The sequence below is a fragment of the Anoplopoma fimbria genome, chromosome 10 (assembly GCF_027596085.1).
Source record: "Anoplopoma fimbria isolate UVic2021 breed Golden Eagle Sablefish chromosome 10, Afim_UVic_2022, whole genome shotgun sequence".
Classification (NCBI taxonomy): domain Eukaryota; kingdom Metazoa; phylum Chordata; class Actinopteri; order Perciformes; family Anoplopomatidae; genus Anoplopoma; species Anoplopoma fimbria.
In genome coordinates, this window is record NC_072458.1 from 22,511,038 (window position 1) to 22,532,986 (window position 21,949).

The 21,949-nt window shown below is 37.4% G+C and overlaps 2 protein-coding genes across 2 annotated transcripts in view; one reads left to right on the forward strand and one right to left on the reverse strand.

Moving 5' to 3' along the window:
* tmem65 (transmembrane protein 65) overlaps nucleotides 1-5,093 on the forward strand; it is a 28,454-nt gene extending 23,361 nt beyond the window's left edge. Inside the window, exons 6-7 of the mRNA XM_054605624.1 lie at nucleotides 281-386; nucleotides 1,258-5,093. Of these exons, the coding sequence (XP_054461599.1) occupies nucleotides 281-386; nucleotides 1,258-1,401 (250 nt within the window). The 3' untranslated portion in view covers nucleotides 1,402-5,093. The remainder of the gene's footprint in view (nucleotides 1-280; nucleotides 387-1,257) is intronic.
* A 6,139-nt stretch (nucleotides 5,094-11,232) lies between these two features.
* The window catches only part of LOC129096850 (protein MTSS 1-like), a 49,536-nt gene continuing 38,819 nt past the window's right edge, over nucleotides 11,233-21,949 (reverse strand). Inside the window, exons 8-15 of the mRNA XM_054605530.1 lie at nucleotides 20,709-20,866; nucleotides 20,444-20,551; nucleotides 20,246-20,343; nucleotides 19,353-19,578; nucleotides 16,837-17,103; nucleotides 15,921-16,088; nucleotides 14,946-15,100; nucleotides 11,233-11,890 (exon numbers count right to left, since the gene is read on the reverse strand). Of these exons, the coding sequence (XP_054461505.1) occupies nucleotides 11,233-11,890; nucleotides 14,946-15,100; nucleotides 15,921-16,088; nucleotides 16,837-17,103; nucleotides 19,353-19,578; nucleotides 20,246-20,343; nucleotides 20,444-20,551; nucleotides 20,709-20,866 (1,838 nt within the window). The remainder of the gene's footprint in view (nucleotides 11,891-14,945; nucleotides 15,101-15,920; nucleotides 16,089-16,836; nucleotides 17,104-19,352; nucleotides 19,579-20,245; nucleotides 20,344-20,443; nucleotides 20,552-20,708; nucleotides 20,867-21,949) is intronic.

The following is a 21,949-nucleotide window of genomic DNA, read 5'->3' on the forward strand; positions in this document are numbered from 1 at the left end:
GTGTTTGTGTGCTCGGTTCTATTATCTTTCGGAGAACCAGTGTGTTTAATGTTTTTAGATAATTAGATTTTGATTAGGAGGGTTATATTAAGCAAACATAAATAATACTACACACGCGTTTTTGCTTCTTTTCATCCTGGTAAGAAACATCTTAAAAGTTACTTTACCTGCTGCTTCAGGTTTATAACTAAAACACAGATTGGGATGTCATTAAATCAGGACATTGGATGGTAAGTGATCGTAGTCGATAAATGATATAACTGCACGTGTGTGTTTGTAGTCTTGCAGGTTATGTGGAGGCGCTGGCTTGTAAACTGGGGATGCAGGGTCCAGATCTGACGGCCAAACAGGTGGACATGTGGCAGACCAGAGTCAGCTCCCACCTGGTGAGATTTAGATGGTTGTTTAACTCTTTAAGTGCATTTTTAATATTGTTAACAGTAGAGAAATGAGAGATATGGGAACGATGTGCAACAGCTGAAGTCCAACCCTGATTTTGATGCTTTTACGAAGTTTATTTTGTTTGTGCCATTAAAAGGAAGCCCTCAACCATAAAGTTAGACACAAAACTAGCACATTAGTTAAAGTAAACTCAGAGGAATCAGATTACAGAGAGAATCCACAGACGGAAGAAGAAGCTTAGGAAGAGATTGTCGGCTTCATTCTTATTTGTTCCCCTGAGGAATGAAAAAAGTGGTTTAGATCAAAAGTACAAATGTATATAACGGCTTTAAAAAAATAATATATATAAATATATATATAATCTTTAAGATACCAGAAATGCAGTTAAAAATGTTCAGTGGATCAAATTTTGCCTCCATGTTTTTGGGCTGAAGTCTTTCTTTGCTATGATTTTTATCAAACAACTGTTTTGTAAAGTTAGAGTTTTTATATATATATATATATATATATATATATATATATTTATATGGATGGATGGATGGATGGATGGATGGATGGATGGATGGATGGATAGATAATCTTAAGAATACTCTTAAAACTCCCTTAAATGGCACTTAAACAAACTGGAATCACTTAATCTTACATTTTTATTGCATTACAGCTGAGACACATCTTTTTATTTGTGAACATCCTTCTTAAAGAAAAACAATCAATTTCAAATAAAGTAATCAAACATCATAAGGTCACATAGACTAAATAAAGAATGCATGAGAAATACAATAAACGAGTTTAATTCTATAGTTTGTGAGGAGATCAAGTGAAGGGTTTTTAACTCCTGATATCATTCTCCTGCAGGGGAAAGCCATCGGCGTGTCCATCGGCTGTATTTTGGGGATGTTCCCTCTGTTTTTCCTGAGCGACGACGACGATGATAAGGAGAAGAAGAAGAAGAAGAAAGAAGCACAAGCCTGCATCGACACGGCGTCAAACTCCTCCTAACCAGCAACACAGCTGCAGACCGACGATGTCAACTAAAGAAGTGTTTACATCTGGGTGTGTCGGCGCTCACACGTCCTCGCTCTACGCCCTCTGAAGCTGTTTGTGTAAACTGGTCATATTTCTAGTATCGGCTCTCTGAAGCACCGAGCTGTGGTTTTCTCACGCCGTCTGCTCCGTCATGACGCTCCATCTGTTTACTCAATATGTCCATTTAAAGGGGGCTCATCGATTCTTTATGTTAATCACGTTTTTTTTTCGTAGACACGTTTCTTTCCAAACTTTCTTTCCAAACTTCTTTCTATCTTGCGCGACAATTTCTGTCTCTTTTCATCGGAGCAGCTCAGTGCAACACGATGAGCGTCTCACTAACAATGTCTTCCAGGAGAAACTTTTATCTCCCTATCTAGATAGAAATCACAGTTTCTGTCCGTCAGTTCTTCACATATCTCCAGAACCGCTCATCAGATCTTCTTCACGCTCGATATGTGTTTTGCTTCGGGCTTGACGGAATGCTTTTTCGAATTTGATGCAATTTGGACACGCGATATTCAATATTTATAAACTTTTGAGTAAATTTGCGATCAGTCACCAACTCCCTCGCCGTCGTCTGGTGGGACAACTGTCCGTTAACGTATCTGAAGTTGAGGGATCTTATTCATTTCTTCTGAATAGCAGGAGATCAGGACACGGGTCTGTGAGTGCACTGACCATTCAGCCATATCTGAATATGCATAATCGTGACTCAAACTCAACTTTATCCTAATTAGGTATGTCCATTACAAGGCAGCAGTTTCCATAAAAAGGCAGCGTTGATCAAACACAAGTTTCTGTTACTGCGTTGACTATTTCTCACTTCAAAAGTTTTCAGAAGCATATTTTAAAGTGCTCTTCAGCTGAGAAAGCGTTGAACAAGGTGGTCCATGTTTCTGCTATTACAGGGAATCCGCTCTGTAACTGCAGAGACTCCCCGAGTGTCTTGGTATCAAATAACCGATGCAGAACCGTTCTATCATAAAATCACTATATCGCCTTTTTGCATCATCTAGTTTTGCAAAAATGCGACTACATGTTTGAACATATTTTCCGTTCTGCTGAGGCTCCTAGAAAGTTCTTCCTCAAAACGAGACGATTTTGTTTGTCGGTGGAAACTAATCTCAGTTTTTGACACGGAACAAATGGTTTTCTGTGAGCGCTGCCTGAGTAGTGCTCCTCTGCCTCAACACCTTCAGACATCAGCTGTGGTTTTGGATTCATATATCAGACGTCCTCTTTTTTTATTTTATTTTTTAACCCCACAAAAATCCAGCTTCCAGTACAAAAAACCAGAAAAACAAACAGCACATACTGGAAAACTGGACTCTCTTGTCCTTTTTATTTTTAAACTTTGAGTTAATTGAAAGAACAGCACATGAAATATGTTTATTTTTCTCCAGCAGACACTTTATACATTTGAAGACATCATATTTAAACACTATTTGTTTCTCATAACTTGAGCTGAGCAGACTTTTCAGTCACTGCAGTCGCGTATCTCACCTTTAGGGTCTTGTGCATCTTTTAGACTTTTACCAAAACAAAAAAGGAATCCTGTCCGATGCTACCTCCAAGGGAACGTTCTCGGTTTGATTCTTTTTGCATGAAGAAGTGATGTTGCTCTATAATCAGACTTTTTATTTCCTTGTCAGATGGTTTTTGAAATGTTTTTGTACGGGTCGATTAACAGAACAGGCGCTACACACTAATTTAAAAACTGGAGTTTCTATTTAAATTTTTTGGGCTTCACGCTGGTGTTTGCTTTCCAAGTTCTTCTCTATGTCTGTTTTTCTGCCTCCACCATCTTCTTATTTTCTCTTCTTCTCACAGACTCTTGGCTTGGATCCAGCCGTCTGTGTAATTAGTTTTTTAAGGTTTCGCTTCATCAGGCGTGAAGCTCCAGATGGTTTGGATTTTCCACATAGGCTGTGCAAAACAGTTTATACCACAACGATTCGGTTCAGCAGATTTCAGAGACTCGAACTCTCCAACTCTCAGCACAAACTCAAGGTGCTTTTTTTAATCATGGTGAAACCAGTTCACTGTTACTGGCTAAAATCTAAAATCACTTATTCACTACTTATCTCAGTGTCCGAATTTTCCTTTATCGACTAATCTGTTGATGATTTTTATGATAAATCGATCAACTCTTCATTCTACAAAATGTCACAAAGAACCGTCAGCGAGCCCAGCTGAACTTTAATAAGTACTTGTTTCTTTTCGTTTTTACAAATACAACCCTCAAATACAGAGAAGTTCTACTTATAAAATAGTAAATCTTCACATTTTAGAATCTGGAGAATGTTTGTTTTTGGTTCAACATTATTCTCCTAAACATCTCGGCACGAGTCTGAATTCTTTATGCGACATTTATGCACTTTCATGTGCCCTCAAAAATACCCACAATGCAACACAGAAAGAAATGTCTTGCTGCTACTAATCCCACAAAGCATTGCATCACATTTGATAGATGCATAAATTAAAGCCGTACCACAATGAAGGCATGCATGATATATTATTTGCCGATACATGAGAAAAAAAACCTTGTTGTTCTTCTTATAATGAAAATGTCCTGCGTTGCCTCTTTACAAAAGGATGAGGGATTATTCTCAATGATAAGAGAGAGGCTGACGTTCATAAAGACTACAAATTTAAAGAATAAACTGAAGTTATACTGTTAGAAGTTTTGTTACTCTTCGGAGAGTAAAAGTGCTCTAAACATAAGATTCATATCAGATTATTTCTACTACAGAGTTAACTCTTAAGTGTCTGTTATGAGTGACTGAAGCATCACTCTGTTCTCACACGAACAAATCCACTTTCATTTTCTAAAAACCTGTTTAATCGCATGAAAGGAGAACTGAGTTTTTTTGTGTTTTTTTTTGCCTTGACAAGTTTGAAATTTGCCAAAACCTTAAAATATAGTTATTACGATTTGTGATTTATTTTAATTATTTTTGCTGTTATTTAACAGGTTGTGGTGTTTGTTGGGAGGAGGTGAAATGTTCGTCTTAAGAGGGACGGGGGGAAGATTGTAGAGATATGTTAACGAGTGTTTGGAATCGGCTGCAGAAGATATTTAAGTTTGTCGTCGGATTACCTGTGAAAGTTTGTCTCATTGGGAGAGAAATGTATTGTGCTAAATGAGAAGCAACTAATTAATAAGTAATAATAAATAGTTAAAGGATGCTGTTTGAGGAAAATCTGTATTTGTATGTTTTTGTAACATCTCATGTTTGTATCACGTTTTTGTATTTCTTTTTCATGCATGTGTGGTGAGCAGTTTCTTTATGTTTTAATTATCCCTCTTCTCTCTTTATATTTTTTGCAAAATTTTATTCTCTGAAGAAAAAAAGATAGACTAGAGAAGAGAGTTTTTGAAGCCTCTGAACAAAGTATATAACCTCTAAAGTCTGTCAGTTAAAGGAATGCTATGTTGTGCTGCCATCTGGTGGACAGTCCTGGAGCAGCAGCAGCTGTTGAGTTCTGATTCATGTATGTATATAGAACCAGTCATGTGGAAGGAGTGATTATGTTTCAGAAATGCACAATGTCCAATTATAACTAATATAATAAACGTGGGAGTGTTTACCTCTGACTCTGCAGGAGAAGCTGAAGCTCTTTGTGTCCTCCAGGTTCTTATCAGCAGCTCTCAGGTCAGATCTTGTGCAACTTTCTCACAAGTCACTCGGTGCAAAGTGCATCTTAAAGGCTCTGAAAACCTCGTTTCTCAAACAGATTGTCACTTTGAACGAGGCGTTGCTGCATGGAAGCACTTCTTAGAACCCGTTTGGTTATTTCACATAAAAAAGCAACATTTAAATCAGAATCTGGTGACGTTATTTGGTTATTATGAGTCACATGATCTTTGATTGTTGCTTATTTAATCACAAGTATGTTATGTAGAGGAGAAATATTAAAATGTAAGTTTTTCAGGGGCTTTCAGACCTAAGAATGTTTTTATGATGGTGGTCCTGATGTGATGACCACCTTTTGGTACCGATCACAAATTTATGTTTTCAGTAAATGCATATTAATTAATTGTATTTTAGGTTGTTGTTTTTTTTTTTCTCCCAGAATGTTTTGAACATTGGGCAAAACAAAAACTATAACTTAATGGATCATGTTTTTCAGAACCTCTAAATATAATTTATTACTGTCTAAAAATTCTATAAAAAATAGAGCCTCTTTATTTGCCAATTAATAAATATTCTTAGGGAAAGTAGCCTCTTTTCTTTTTGCAGTATGTATATGTGTATATATTTATATTTATTTATATATATATATTTATTTATATTTATATATTTATTTATTTTATATATTAGCTGCCAAGTAATTTTTTTCACCAATTTTAAAAGTATTAATAATCAATATTTGATAATTTATTAAGGGACAATCATTATTCATTTTACTGCAATTTGGAGTCCATTACTGTTGGACAGTATTTAATTTTACCAACTCCAAGCTCACAATCAAACTAAATATTTCCTCCTACTGTCTTGTGAATTTAAATGTAATTGACTTTAATCTAATCAATGGAAGCTGTAAGAAAAAACAAAGCACAAGCGTCCTCAGTCATCAGATGCACATCGTATGCTACGATTTTATTATTTAGCCAGAAACAGCTGGTTTACATAGAAAATAGGAGACAGTTAGTATTCAGGAACTGAACATTTGACAGAAGGAACAGGATTCTCAGAGGCAGAAGTAAAGAAACATAACAAAACATGTTGTGTCACAGCAATAGATTATTCTGACACCTTCTGGGTAATGAAGTCTTTTAGTATCCACCTGTTGGAGGGATTCAGTGACACTTTATTATCTGGTCAAGTTTTTTTATTAGCAAATTTGACTGAAATTCGATGGAAACATTTCTGTATGATGCGTTCAAGGCTGGTGGGAAATTTCACTGAGTTGACGGTTAAAATATTTTACATTCATGTGCCGTTTTGATAAAATGAAGTAAAATAAAGGAAACTTTATTTGTATATAAGCCAAAATGACAAAAACAACCCCACTTATGACATGTTTAGTGATTATTACTGAATCTGAAATGTTTCCTTTGTCCAAATTATTACCCAAAAAACAAGAATTATGCTCAAATTAACAGGCTTTATTATTCTTCTTTTTTTTTTTTTTTTTTTGCCCCATCAAAGAATATTTGACATTATTAGCAGCTTTGTTTTTATCTCTGTTTCACTGATAAATTATTATTTATTTTAGATAAAATCTAAATCAAGATGAGGGCTAAAACAAAAATCTAAATAAATGAAACATGGACAGTTTCCTGGATTTTAATGTTCCAACCTTTTGGCGACTTTAGAGGAACAAATAAAACATTTTAGAAGGGCAATTCACTTTAACACTAAAGAGCATCATGTGCACACATTTAATTGAGAACAGTTTTAGTTCTCTGGACCATTAATACTGTTCTTACTCTTAATCCCAAATGTTTTCCCAGAATCCCTTCTGCCAACTACGGCAAGTCTTGACTCAGCTGTGGGGAAAAGGATGTAATGAAATAAAAGACTCTAATTCGTAACATCCCCAACAATGTGATGGTCCTTAAAGGCCACATCTTTGAACATTTCACTCAAACATTGGCTTTTAAAATCCACGAAAAAGGTCCCTCCCTTTTTTAAATGAGACCTTTTTTGTTCATATCAAATCATGTTTTTTTGTAACTATGCACCAAACCGGCATCATATTTTTCCCCCAATTTACAAGTCGCTCAGAACATTCCTCCTGTGACAATTATCCTTATATATATATATTATATGCTGTGTGACTGAAATGTCCTATTTCCACAAAATGGCCTTCCATTATCATGACACAGTAGGTAATATGAGTTCAGGTACCTCAATTCAAACCAAATTTACATTTTGCCCACTTTAAAAAAAAGGTATTCACCCATTTTCAAGTGTCATTTGCAGAAGAAAGTAGCTGCATTAAAGGACAATTTCACCCAGATTCAGCAGTGTCATGAAATGCAATAAAAGAAACAAATCCAGGGCATCATTTAACACAAACTGTAGGAGATTTGGCAACTTGTCTCAAAGTAGAGGCTGAATGTTAAAGGGCAGAAACACACTGACGGCTGCTTAACTCAGCTCAGAGACAACAGAAAGAACCAGCCTCCACACACACCGAGGACCAGACCAGAGATTATTAAAATGTATCTAACTTGTTTATTTAATGGATGTGATTCATTAATAATCACTCTTCTTATCCTCAGTGTGTGTTAGCATCACACACAGTTTCCTCTCAGGCTCCAACATTCAGCTTCATATGCTTTTTATCGCATCAGCAAAACGATTGTGTTTTCGGTAACCTGAACTGAAAAAAAAGAATAAACGGATATAAAAAACAGACTTCAGTCACACAAAATATGAAACATTAATAAATCATGGACGGCATCTAAAAAAAAATGCATTCTGGTCCTGTAGAAGCGAACCAACTGAGGAAAAAAATACCAAATAGTTCCAGTAGAAAAAAGCAGACTATTCAATCTTTAGTTTAAAAAAAAAAAAAACAACATGCATATTAAATATATTTGTTAATATGTTTTATATGCTCAACAGGACAGTCCGGAGTTTAGAAAACGTGAAACGCCACAAATAAAATGACTGAAAACATTTAAATGAATAAATAATTTGACTTGATGACACTCTATTAACAGTAATTATTTAGTAGCAACAGGGAAGTTTCGTCTATTTCAGCTTGTTACGCTAATTACCTGCAAACACGAGCTCGATTTGTTTTTAACTCATCGGGCTATTTGACATTTAGTTATTACAAGCTATTACAGGCTTATATATTTGTCGCAGTCTTACATGAATATCAGTGCACAGCAGAAACGCTCGTGTTCTGTTGTAACCGTCCGTTTAACCACAAGAAAAAGAGGGTTTTCAGTTGGTTTCACACAAATCTGGCGCCATAATGGAGGTCTACGAAGCTCTGCAAAGCTTATATTCCATGTTGTGATGTGTTTGTAGAAGTGTTTTGTAATATTTCAGTCTTAGAAATTAGATTTGTTCTTATGCGACAGCGCTAGTGTCCAAAATAGATCATTTTAAACAAAATATTAAGTGTAAGATTTTAAATGCATGACTTAACTTATAATTACTGATGCATTAATGTGTTTGTCATATTAATGTTGCAGCTGCAGGAGCTTATTTAATTGCTGGGTATCTTAATCTATAATAATAATCTATAATTTATTAGTTGAATGATAGTTTGTATTAATAACTTGGATCTGCAAAGATAAATGTAGTGGAGTAGAATTATAAAGTTAAAGAAAATGGAAATTCTTATAAATTGATATTAAGCAAATAATAAGAGAGAAAATAAATAATTAGAGATGTTAAGAGAAACTTCCAAGAGATTCAACACTTTTTCAATTTTTTTCAATTTAACAGTATAGAGCTTGAACGCCTCATAAAGTAATGCAACCTCCGTACGTTAGCGGTTAGCTCCGTTATTTAGACCTGTGCCGCCCATCAGCTGCTATCAGCTAACGTTAACTAGCGCTCCCCGGCTGATTTCAGCATTACTCCCAATATAGCGTTATGAAAGACAAAGATAGGATTGATTAACAATGTGTAGTAATAGTTTACTCATGTGCAGAACCAATCAGGCATTTCAAATACCAAAATCGCTAGAAGCCAAACTTGAAAATTTGTGAAACGCCTTTGAATGCCGCTGTAATCAGGCCCCTGTAGAGAGCTAAAGACCTCCAACATGGCTGCCAGAGCGTTACAACCACCTGAAAAAGTCGCTCTATATTCTGGACAGTTGGTGTTTGATGGCTAGTAAGCACAGATAGTATAGGACTAAAGCGAGCTAGAATCCAGACCAGTTTAGAAACCAGTTTGCTTTCCAAACAGATGTACACTTCAAAGTGGTGCCTGTATTGAGACAGTGAACTAGCAGTCCCTGTATTTTTATTCATGCAGTTGTATACTCCAAATCATTTTCATTTATTGGGTCTAGAAAATGTCCAAATTCCTACAGCTTCTTTTTGAATACATTAATATAATACAACTGCAGCACACCGTCCCGATCCTGAAGCTTTGACTCGTCCACAACCGTTTACATCTGTGCCAACTAAATACAGCTCACCATCAGCACACTGGCTGCACTACAACAGACCGACACACCAACCCACATTACTCCAAGTACTAAAGCTAAGTAGTAACACGGAACCTGTAGTAACAACCTCTATTACTACCATGGACCTGGAAGTGTATGCTAACACACACAGAGTTGGTAGATTAGCAACATGTTGAACAGTGAACAGGTAGCAGAGGTGTTAGTGAACCTGGAGGCCGACAACGTCAGATCCTGTCTGTCTGCAGAGAAGCAGATGTTCAATCTATCATTGATTGTTTTGATTTTTGTCTAATTTAGATTTTTTTCAAAACATTTAAAGTGCTTTACAGAAATTAAATGCTGTAAAAAAAACAATGCAACAATAAAAAAAATTGCAAAAAAGGATAAAATAAATAAAAACAGCCTCTTACAGTATCTTTAATTTTTAGTTTGGAGAAACAAACCGCTAACAGCAGACTTACTCTAGCACCTTGTTGGCATCCTCGGTTCCTATCCACGACTGCTGACACTGTTTATATCCACGGCTGGGATATTATGGGCTTAACTGTCTTGTAAATCTAATTTAAAAGCCAAAATGATTGTTTATATTGGGGCAGAAAGAACATGCAGGTTTATCTACTGTATGTGGTATTAATAACACCACTCTTCAATATGCTAACATATACAAATACTCTTTCAGTTTGCGTAGAAGCTCAATTTTTTTCCTTTCAATCTGTCTTTATTAATAATTAAATAGAGAATATTTACGTTAAATTCAGCTCTCAGGCTTTTTGGCACCTTTAGTGGGAAATGGGAGACTAAGGGGATGTAAAAAGGAGCGTATGACAAACAAAACGTACAAACACGTGAAAATATAAATATGTACATACAAATAATGATTTGATCTTTTGAAAATACTCCATCAATCCTTCCTACGTCGTCAATCGTCACTTCTTTCCAATACAACTCGCATTAACATTTTCCTTATGTTTCATTTAAGAAGTTGCTTCTACAACTTGTTCCAACAAGGATGTCCTTTCAAACCTTTCTTGTCTTGTGTGCTGAAGTTGCCCAGGGTAACTGATCTCGGATCAGCACCAGTGTTCCCAGTAGAAACCTTGAGTTAGTCAAGAGCAAGGGAGAAGTGCTTCAGTCAGTAAATGTGGCAATGTGGGGAAATTCTTGGCCTAAACAAGTGGATTTATACTCTAAGAAAGGTCTACATTGTTGTTGGATAAATTCTGAATTTAGACAAGAAACTTCTACCTTTTACCGACACTAGTTTGATAGTTTCTCTTTAGTTCTTATCAGTTCAGAAAAGAGATTTTCAAACTATGTATGTACATGCTGTGATACCCCAAACTCTCACAAACTGTTCTTAAACCTGCAAATGTGTGAGATGTCATTCCTCATTTAAACAATTTCTCTTTGGCCAAAAGGTGATAGTGCCATGTTGTTGTTTTTTTACCTTTTTTGAACCAAGATGTTGCATTTCTGTGATCAAACATCCATGCAAAGCTTTTATCAGCTAATTTCTAAACTGATCCTTGATCAGAGTCTCTGGGCAACTTCCTCCAAACCTCGGCGTCCATTGATGTCACAGCTCCCATTTGCGTTAACTTGTTATAAACCATTTTGTGTCCCTTAAAGAGCATATTTTGCTGATATGCAGACAGGGACGCAAAATGGCTCAAACCAACCCTTCCTGTCTCAGTGAATACTTGGCGCCGATCGGTCATTGGTCGTCGTCTTCTTGAGCCTGACGCCTCGTCGGATAGCCACCAGAAAATCCTCCACCTCGCCATACTCCGATTCCTCCAGGAGCTCCGGGAGAGGCCGGCGCTCCCACTCCGACACCCGACCGCCGGGCTGCGGTGGTGGGGTGGGAGGATCCGACCCGTCAGTCTGGTGCTGGGTCTCCCACGGGACGGATCTCGGTGACAGCGGCCCGCTGCTGCCCGGTGACAAAGGGGTGGTCGCCGGGCTGAGCGGCGTTCGCGGTGCGTTGCCGTCCTCTGATCCGGCCCTGCTGGGGAAACCTGGATGATCAGGCACAGTCGGGGTCTTGACTGGGATCATTGGGGGCTTGATTGGTATGGGGCCCAAGCTAAGGCCCCCAGAGGGCCGTCGCAGGTTGGGTTTGGAGGATGGCGTCCGTCGGATGGTGGCGGTTCCCGGGGTGATTATGGCGGCGGGGTTGGAGGGCAGCCCGGCGGTGGAGGCCGGGCGTTTGGACTGGAACATGCGGCGGTAGGACTGACTGATGTCGCTGTTTCTGGGGATGGTGGAGGATTTATCAAAGTCTGAGGACGGCTGATGGTCGCCTTCATGATCCACTCCCACCGAGTAGTAGTCACAGTCTGACACTGTAGGAACAGAGAACACTACTCATCAGTCCTACATAATGAGTTGTATGTAACCTTTCAACAATTCAATACTCAAATTGTATTGAAAAAAAAAAAATATTGAGTTAAATCTCCTAACATCCTTTCCTTCTTTCGCTCTATTTTCTCTTCAGGGTTTTATAAAAAAGAGTATTTGTACACGTAATTTTCCAAGGTATTACAATTTAGTAGATTGTTTTCAATGTGTATATTTGTCCAAAAATGTTATATGCTAAATTTTGCATATAACATTTCATGAACATGTCATGAAAAGTAGAAAAAAGAAATTTATAATCATAAGTTGCAGTATAGTATGTATTAAAAAAGTAATGGTATAGTTTGCCAAAAGAAAAGGCATAGTTGAAATAAGTTAAAAAAAAAATCATAGTGTGGTATGTCATAAAAAGTCATATTATAGCATGACGAAAGGAGTTGAAAAGGCACAGAAAAGTATGTCAATTTATAGTTATAGTAAAGTATGTTGAAAAAATAAAAAAGTCATAGTGTAATATGTCAAAAATGAAAAAAATAAATGAAAAAAATGTCATAGTATAGTATGTCCAAAAAGATACATAGTAGAGTATTTCTAAAAAAATCAAAAAACTGTCATAGTATAGTACATCAAATAGTATAGTATGTTGAAAAAGTTAGGATAGTTTGACATAAAAAATATTATGACGACCTACCCTTCACTATGTTTCTCGTGTTGAAGGATCCAGGTTGTCTTTATCTTGGATAAAGTTTACCACCTGCCCACAGAGTTGGTCTCTCTTCCCTTAAAGACGCGGCTGCTTCTAAGTTTTTTTGCTACTGTTTTTCACACATTCATGCATGCTAATATGACTGATTACTGGCTTCCATGTTTTTTTCTGTTCATTTTTGTTACTCTATGAATAAATTCTTAATTGTCTGGTCTCCAATTTCTGTAGCAGCCTAGAAGCCAGGCTGTGACAATAGTTTGCTCGTATAGTATAGTAGCATAGTTTTTCAAGAAAGTCAGAAAAGTCATAGTATAGCATGTTACAATAGTAATTGTATCGAGCGTCATAAAAAGTCACAACAAAGTCAAAGTAAAGCATTTCATTGAAAGTAAAAAAATGTAATACTATGTCATGAAAAAGTCATAGTATAGTATATCGAAAAAAAAAAGTATATAAACAATTATAGTATAGTCTGTTGGAAGAAACATCACAGTAAAGTATGTAAAAAATAAAGTCATAGTATAGTATGTCAGACAAAAGTCACATATTAGTATGTCAAAAAAAAAGTATGTCATAGTATAGTATGTCATAAAAAGTAATAGTATAGTATGTCGAAATACGATTTAAGAAGTGATAGCATAGTAGGTAAAAAAAAGAAATCATTGTATCCTATGTCAAAAAACTCACATATAAGCATGTCAAAAAAGAATGTCATAGTATAATATGTCGAAAAATGTCATATGCCTTAAAAAGGAAAAATTGTATAGAATAGAAGAAGGCTAATAGAAATAATATTACTGAATGTTGATAAAAAGTCATAGCACAGTATGCTTTAAAAGGTAAAAAAAAAAAAGGCAAAACAGAGTTAAAAAAATGCCTTAGTATAGTATGTTGAAAAAGTAAAAAAAAACAGTATTTTGAAAAAAAGTCATAGCATAGTTTTCTGAAATAAATGAATAAACAGTCTGAGTATAGTATGTCGGAAAAAAGGATATTGTAAGTAGAAAAAAAGTTATAGTATGTCAAAAAAAAGTAAAAAAATGTCATAGTATAGTAAATTAAAAATAATAAAGGAATAGCATTAAATTATGAAAACATTTAAAAACAAATTATAGTATAGTATGTCAAAAAAATGTCAGAGTATAATAAGGCAAAAAGTCATTATGGTATGTTGAAAAATGTCATAGTATTGTATGTCGAATAAGTCAATAGACAATCATAGAATAGTATTTTGGAAAAAATGGCAATAAACCATCACAGTATAGTATAGTGACGACCACTCCTGTCCACTAGGGGTCGCTGTGCTGTTTGCTGGCTCTTTCTTGTCTTCCGGGTTGTTCATGCTGCAGATGAGACACACCTGAGCCTGGTGGAGTCCCAGCTGCAAAGACACATCACCTGAACATGGACCCGCCTCGGCTGACACAGCTGCTGTTTAGTTCAGTTTGAGTTGTTTGGTTTCTGATTAGTGATTTTCTACGGTTGTTTTGTTTAATTAATATTATCTGTTAAATAAATGTGCTTATTTATTCCTTTTAAACTCGTCTCGTCTCTGATTCATGTTGCAGCCTTTGGGTCGGGATGTAACAGTACGTCAAATAAAGTAAAAAAAAAAGTCATAGTATAGTATGTTGAAAAAAGTCAAAATATAATATGTTGAAAAAAGTCATAGTATAGTATGTTGAAAAAAGTCATAGTATAGTATGTTAAAAAGAGCAAAACTTTTGCACTCCAGTAGGATGACAGGTGCGTAGAAGAATACCTTAGGTAGACAATATAGAACAAAAAACTCCCGCACATTGTCTTCTTCACGTATAAATATATTTTAGTAACAACGTTTCGTAGACCTTCATCAGGTTATTTAAAAAAAAAAAAATAATAATGAAGGTCTACGTACCGAAACGTTGTTACTAAAATATATTAATACGCAAGTGAAGAAGACAGTGTGCGGGAATTTTTTGTTCTATAGTATAGTATGTCGAAAAAAGTAAAGAAAAGACAGTCTAGTATGTTGAACGAAAGTCATAGTAAAGTATGTCATACAAAGTCATTTAAAAGTCAGTATAGTATGTCACAAAAAGATATAGTATGGTTAGTTATTAAAAGTCACAGTATTGTATCTCATAAAAAGTATCAAACTAGTAATAAACATCTCTTTCTCTCTCTATTTCTATCATTAAGCCCTCGCTGTGAAATTGATATTGAAATAAAAAAATGTTTTTAATGAAAGCATGACCTTTGTGTGTGTGTGTGTGTGTGTGTGTGTGTGTGTGTGTGTGTGTGTGTGTGTGTGTGTGTGTGTGTGTGTGTGTGTGTGTGTGTGTGTGTGTCAGGATCTTGTGAGGGGATGGTGTCCTCTGAGCAGCAGGGTGTGTTGGTCTGGCTGCTGTAGCCGCTGGAGCCCTGCAGAGAGTCTCTGCTGGAGCCGTGGATGTCCAATCGGAGGCCTCGGGCCAGAGCTCGGGCCAACTCCTCATGAGTCTCCCTGTCCTCCTGCAGAGGTCAACCAGAGAAAAACACATGGTTTGACTTTGTTGGTTTGTTGTGTAATCTTTGATTCACTAATTTTACAGTTCAAAGACACCTGGAATGTCTCTTAACTACTCGTTTGGATTCATTTTTAATAAGAATAAGAAACAGTTTATTGTCATGTTTGTTACAACTACAAGGAATTTGGCTTGGTGATTGGTGCGTGACAATAAACAGTCAAATACATAATAAAAAAAAAGAAAATATGAAAAATTACTAACAGATTTTGATAAAGAATACGTCCAAAGACTGTATATAAGAAGTGGACGAAATCATCGTGACGTCACAAACTGGTTTGTTTTGAAGCCTCAAATTCGGCGATTTGGCAGTCGCCATCTTGAATTGCGGCTGTCGACCATGTTGTTTTTTTTAACAACCAACCTCTACCAATGCTCTGGTAGAGGCTTTGACCTGTCAATCAGTGTGTAGCCCCGCCCTAAAGCATCCCCTGCTTTATGGTCTGTTTGACTCTAAATGGAGCATCATTTACTAAATGAACATCATGCTGTATTGAAGAAGACTTGAAACTAGAGATTGAGACCATAAACTCATGTTTACAATGTTTACTGAGGGAATAAATCAAGAGAGAAGTAGAGTCATTTTCTCATAGACTTCTATACAACCAGAGGAGTCGCCCCCTGGTGGACAGGAGAGAGAATGCAGCTTTAAGACACTCCTACATGGGATTCACTCCGCGTGGTGAAATCTCTTTACCGTTCAATCAAAAAGCTGCTATAAGTCATGTGACCTGTGTTTACACGATCAAATACAAACACCGTCTGACCTTGGCTGATGTCACAGAGTGGTTTCCTTTAACCCCCTGTGGTTCCTCTCCTGGTGTGGTGACGTCAGCGCCGTGGTGGCTGCTGGGATCTGTAGTCTCTCTCCTGTCTCTGCTCCTCTTCAGGGTGTTGACCATCGACTGGTCATACGGTCCTGGTTTGGCCCAGTCCTACACAGAGAGACGGTATTTGAGACTATGCTATATTACACTTTACTGCTTTTCTTAGATATACTTTGTCTGGTTTTGATTGTTGATCATGTTTTTTTACATTTTATTACGAAACAACACAGTAAAGTGAATGTTGTTGTGGAAAATCTAACATTTTGGAGATAAACTATTGTTTTTTTTGACAATTATTTGACTTATTATTTTAAAAAAGACAGAAAATAATTACAAATGTGTTGGATCTTTACATGATAATTTAATGTAACTATAAATATTTTTCAAAATAAGGATTCAATTCATTTTTTATCATTTAGACTTCTTTTTAAAGACCACACTTCAGTCAGAACCTGGTTTAAAGATGCAAAAAACAACATTTTGAATCGGAATTGCAGAAAATTTTGACAACAAAATTCCAAGAAGTTGAGGAAATCGTGAAATTGTGACAAAAATGAAGACCATCAGCATCATAGTAGAGAGCAAAGCTTTCTGTACAGTGTTGTTAGTGCCGTTTAAAAGTTCTGCTTCTAAATCATGAAGCCAATAGATGAAACAAAAGAGCATATTTGTAAAATGTATCCTTGAAGTTTTTGATTTAAAAGTGAGCAAAGAAAGAAAATATAATTCAAAAGAAGAAAAGCATAAGATGAAAGGACATTAACAAAGAGCAAAAATAAAAAAAAGAGTGGAAGATAGAGGAAGGATAAAAAGAAGAGGTGAAGGAAGAGGACATGAGGGAGAATGAGGACCAAACCTTCCAGGACGGGACTCTGGATGACGGGATCGTTCCCAGCCCGGAGCCGCCCAGAGGCAGGAACTCCCCCGATTGGCCGGAGCCTGAACGAGACCACGGCCAGGTGGGAGAAACAGACGAATAGGAGGGCGAGGAGATGGGTGAGGTGGCGGTGGAGGAGGAGGAGGAGGAGTAGGTGAAGTATGGAGGGTGGAGGTGGGAGTCCTGGGCCTGCAGTGCCGCTCCGTGCAGACAGAGGGCAGCGTGATGGTCGAAACCATTTGACAACTGAAGGTGAGTGGATGAGGGAGAAAAACAATTCAAAAAATCAAAGATGACGGTTATGACTGTTGAGGATGTGAAAACATAAATGTAGCAGGAGGAGCTCAGTGATGTTTTTCACTATTTAAGTTTGATTTATTCATCAGCTTCTGCTAAAGTTACCCGCCCTAAAGCATCCCCTGCTTTATGGTCTGTTTGACTCTAAATGGAGCATCATTTACTAAATGAACATCATGCTGTATTGAAGAAGACTTGAAACTAGAGATTGAGACCATAAACTCATGTTTACAATGTTTACTGAGGGAATAAATCAAGAGAGAAGTAGAGTCATTTTCTCATAGACTTCTATACAACCAGAGGAGTCGCCCCCTGGTGGACAGGAGAGAGAATGCAGCTTTAACACATATCATATTACGTTACCTTAACATCATCATGACATGTTATGTACAATTATGGGTTTTTATTTTAGATTTCTACTCCCTGATTTGAACTTCTTCTAGGCCCCTTTCTTACGAGATGAAAGAACATTATCAAAAAATCTATTTACTTGTTTTTTGTGAAAACAGCTTTCATAAGCAAAATGAAAAATAAATTGTTCATAAATAAACCAGTTTTGTGATATAATATGTGTTTTTATGTGCCATCTTACATCCTTAATGTTTCTCTGTATATTTAATATCCCAGGCCGAACTCTTTGTTTACCTTTGTCTCCGCCTTCCACTAGTAACCCAGTGTTTAAAAGACACAACGCTATGAATTGTGGGTTCTGCAGAAATGTGGACTTATGGTAAGTGTTCATAAAGGACTCAAAATGTCTGTGAGAGAGGCCTCAAAAAATAGAAACAGTAAAGGGGAAGGAAACACCAACAAAAGACCAGTTCCAGGCCCAAAATACCTACATTTGCTACGTTTTGATACAAACAAATATACTATTGAACCTTTTATCTCTCTTTGTCTTTTATTTTTTTTAAATCTAAAAAAGTTGTTAGGCCCGCTGGTTCGGCTGACCCCAAAAGCCTTAAAGACGTGTGTGTGTGTGTGTGTGTGTGTGTGTGTGTGTGTGTGTGTGTGTGTGTGTGTGTGTGTGTGTGTGTGTGTGTGTGTTTCAAGTGTAGATGTTCACCTGTTGCAGCCCAGACTGGGGCTCGTTGTGTGAGGGTGAGGAAGAGGAGGAAGAGGAAGGCTCCTCAGATAAAGGAGGAGAGACACATGACTGCAGCAGAGCCATGCAAAGCGCACACACACACACACACACACACACACACACACACACACACACACACACACACACACACACACACACACACACACACACACACACACAGCGGCACAAAGACAGAAGAAGAGCAGAAGCACGACACAGGTTAGTAAATAAAAACAGAATGTCAGCGTTAATAAGTCCAGCAGAAGAATCAGCAAAGTGAAAGTAAAGCGACGGAACAAACAGCTGCTGCAGCACAAAGAAGAAGAGACACATGAAGCAGAAGCAGCAGGAAGGAGAAGCTACAGGCTGAGATAACTGCACAGAATATCAATCATAAATGTCATCATTCAGCCAAACAATGAAAACTTTCTTTCCACATTTTTGTGAGTATTTCACCAGACTTTAAAGTTACTACAAGTAGCTTTCCTTTGGTGTTGATTTTGGCGGTCCCTGTGGACAGAAGTGGTACTGTTTCTGAACATCAGAGTCCCTTTAAAAAAACTCTTTCAGTCTGATGAACCCAGTCCTGGTTCTGGTTCTCCAGTGCCTCCATTGGTCTTTTAAGGTAAGGGCTGCATTAATTGCCAATAGCAATATATATTAAACTATCAGCTTTTTTGATAATGCGATAATTGTTTAATTCATTTTAAGCAATAATACAGAATCTTTTCTGATTCCAAAATCTCCAGTGTGAGGATTTGCTGCTTTTCTTTGTTTTAAATCTCTGTAAACTGAATATATCTCTATATAAATAGCTATAGACTGCTGGTCGGACAAAACAAAATATTTTAAAGTGTCAACAAGGACGCCGGGAAACTGTGATATCAATTTATAAATGGACAAATTCATCAATCATAGAAACAACTGATATGTTCTAGCCTTAATTGTCTGTGCCCGTGCACCACTGCTTGGGAAACCCTTTGTTAGATAAGTGAACATGCTGTCTACTGGTGGTGTGACTCAGCAAACACACACACACACACACACACACACACACACACACACACACACACACACACACTCATTGGTGTATCAGTGGATCCGACCTTACCTGTGAGGTTTCCGGGGGCATGGGTGAGGGGGATTTGGACTGGAAGGCGTCCTGGGAGATGAAGCCGGAGTCGTGGGAGGAGATGGAGGAGAGGCGGGCCGGCGGCTGCTGGGGGAGCACCGAGGAGGAGGAGGACGAGGAGGCCCGGTAGCGGAAGTGGGAGGTGGGGGAGTGGCAGTGGGAGCCGCTGGAACGGGAGTCGCTGCTGTTCACACTGTTCAGGCTGCTGCTGGACGGAGGGGGGAGGTCATATTGCTTATTAAAAAAGACATTCTTAAAACTTAAAGGAGAGATACAATCAAAACTATTTGGCTAGATGATGCAGCTATAACTACTTCTACTACTTTTACTACAACTACAGTAAAGTAGTCAAAAATGTTTTTCTACAATTTGGATGAACTGACACTTTAATAAACTGCATTTTGGCATCATATGCTATAAACACTAGATATGCATATCTAATTTAATTCCAAATAACTCAACTAAAACACTTAAATGACAAATGTAGACTTTCAGAGAGTTAAACTTAACAACTAGACCTAAAAACTGATCCCGCTGCAGCTTGAAATTTCTGCTGCCATGAAGAAACTACTAGAATTATCCAGATCAGAACTCCTCAAATTTAAAAAGAAAAGTATCATCTGCAACTCTTCCTTCCATTTTCATACAAATACAACAGAAAAGATGATGATAAATGTATCTCACGGTATCTCAGAGTACAACAATACTACATTTCCTATTTAAAGAATCTGAAATCTAAATATAAAGCTGCAGTTCCACCATTGGACCACACGGGGGCAGTACAGCACAAGCAGGATACACGATTAGTCGTGTCAGTTTATTGGGGAGCTTTGTTGAGATAATAGATAGTTTCTGTGTCCATAGCAACCAACCTGCACATGCTCGACTTCCTGGATACGGTGGTGCTCGGGGACGAGGGCGGAGTCTGGTAGGACCAGGTGCACTCGGAGCCCTTCAGGTCTACGATTACCTGCAGAGAGAGGAACACAAAGAGGAGACCTCAGGAAACAGAATAATGTCTCCAGCCCTCTGCAGTGTGAGATCAGCTGGATCCATTCAGACGGTCCTACCTGCTCGCTGGAGGCCGGCAGCTTGTGTGGGTCCATCGTTAGAGTCTTCAAGTCATCGGTCAGAGTCTGGAGGTGAGTGATCTCCCCGAGCATGGACATCTCCTCCTCCTGATGACGCATAAACACATGGAAGACACTACTTTAAAACAACCTCTGAGGTGAATAAGGTAAAGGTAAATAATCGGTGGAGCGTTGCACAAAGATGCACAAAGATACTGCTGCTTTATTTAATTCTTATACTCATTGGTTTGGATGTGTGACTGACCACGACAGGCTTCAGCATGGAGACGAAGCAGCAGAAGCGACTCCTCTCCTCCACCAGCGCCTTCCTCACCGCCTGCTTCTCCGTCTCCTCCAGCAGCAGGTATTTATCACTGACGTCCTGCATGGCGCTGTCCAGCTGAGGCTGGAGGTCACCGCGGCCTGGACACACACACACACACACACCGGACACACACTTATAAATACATGAAATCCAAGAACACTAGATGAATGGAAAGCTGTCACAAAAAAATGTGAGCGATAGATGTGAAAAAAAGCTCTTTAGTGGCTGCAACTAACAGATTAATTACAAGATTATTTTCTCAATTAAATGAGAAAAGTAAAAAATATTTATCCTTTTTGCTTAAAATGCTTACTATTAAATTATGAAATATGTTAATGAATTAACTGTGAATAAACTAATCTACTTGTGAGAATCTCTCAAGTCAAAGAAAATACTTTAATAATCAATTGTTCTTAAAAAGATCATCTAAATTATTCAAACTCTAAATAACAGAGAAATAAAGCAAAAAAAGAGAACAAAACTGAGTAGTTGCATTAAAAAGACTGAGAAAAAGTTCTAAAACACAAAAAAAGAATTGGAAAATGACATAAGAAAAGAAAAAACTAAGTACAAAGTTTAAGATGTATCACTGAAATGGCCACCAAAATATACATGTTAGATTATTTCTTATCTTCTTCGTTGACAAAGACTTGACCTACTTTCAGTGTGATATTAAAGAAATGTAATCTGGTGCCGAACATCATAATCTAATATAAAGAGACCATGCAGAAGGAGAAATAAAAAGCCTGCAGACGGATTGTTAGCGCTGAAATCTTATCTCCCTTCAGTTCCACTAAACAGCTCTTTAGTTCCAGAGAGAGAACAGCCTGTTCTGAAACCGCAAACACTTGATCTCCTCAAAACAACAGTTAGAGCCTCAAAAACCTAAAACCCACAATTAAAATAAATAAAGGAGATTTCTCTCAAACACCAGCGATTATTCAGTCTGAAACCAACAACCACTGGAATCCAGCTAACACCCAACAAACACTGTTAGTGGGGTCATTAATTATCTGCAGATATTTGATTACAAAATAATCTCAGTTTAATTTGCAGGGAAATTAAGTAAAAGGATTCTGTTGTATTTTTAAACCCCGATTAAATGTTTTAACTCCTTTTTTTCTCCGTGATACACACCCTCTAAAGGATAAGTATGTTTTTTCTCTGTATATTATACAACA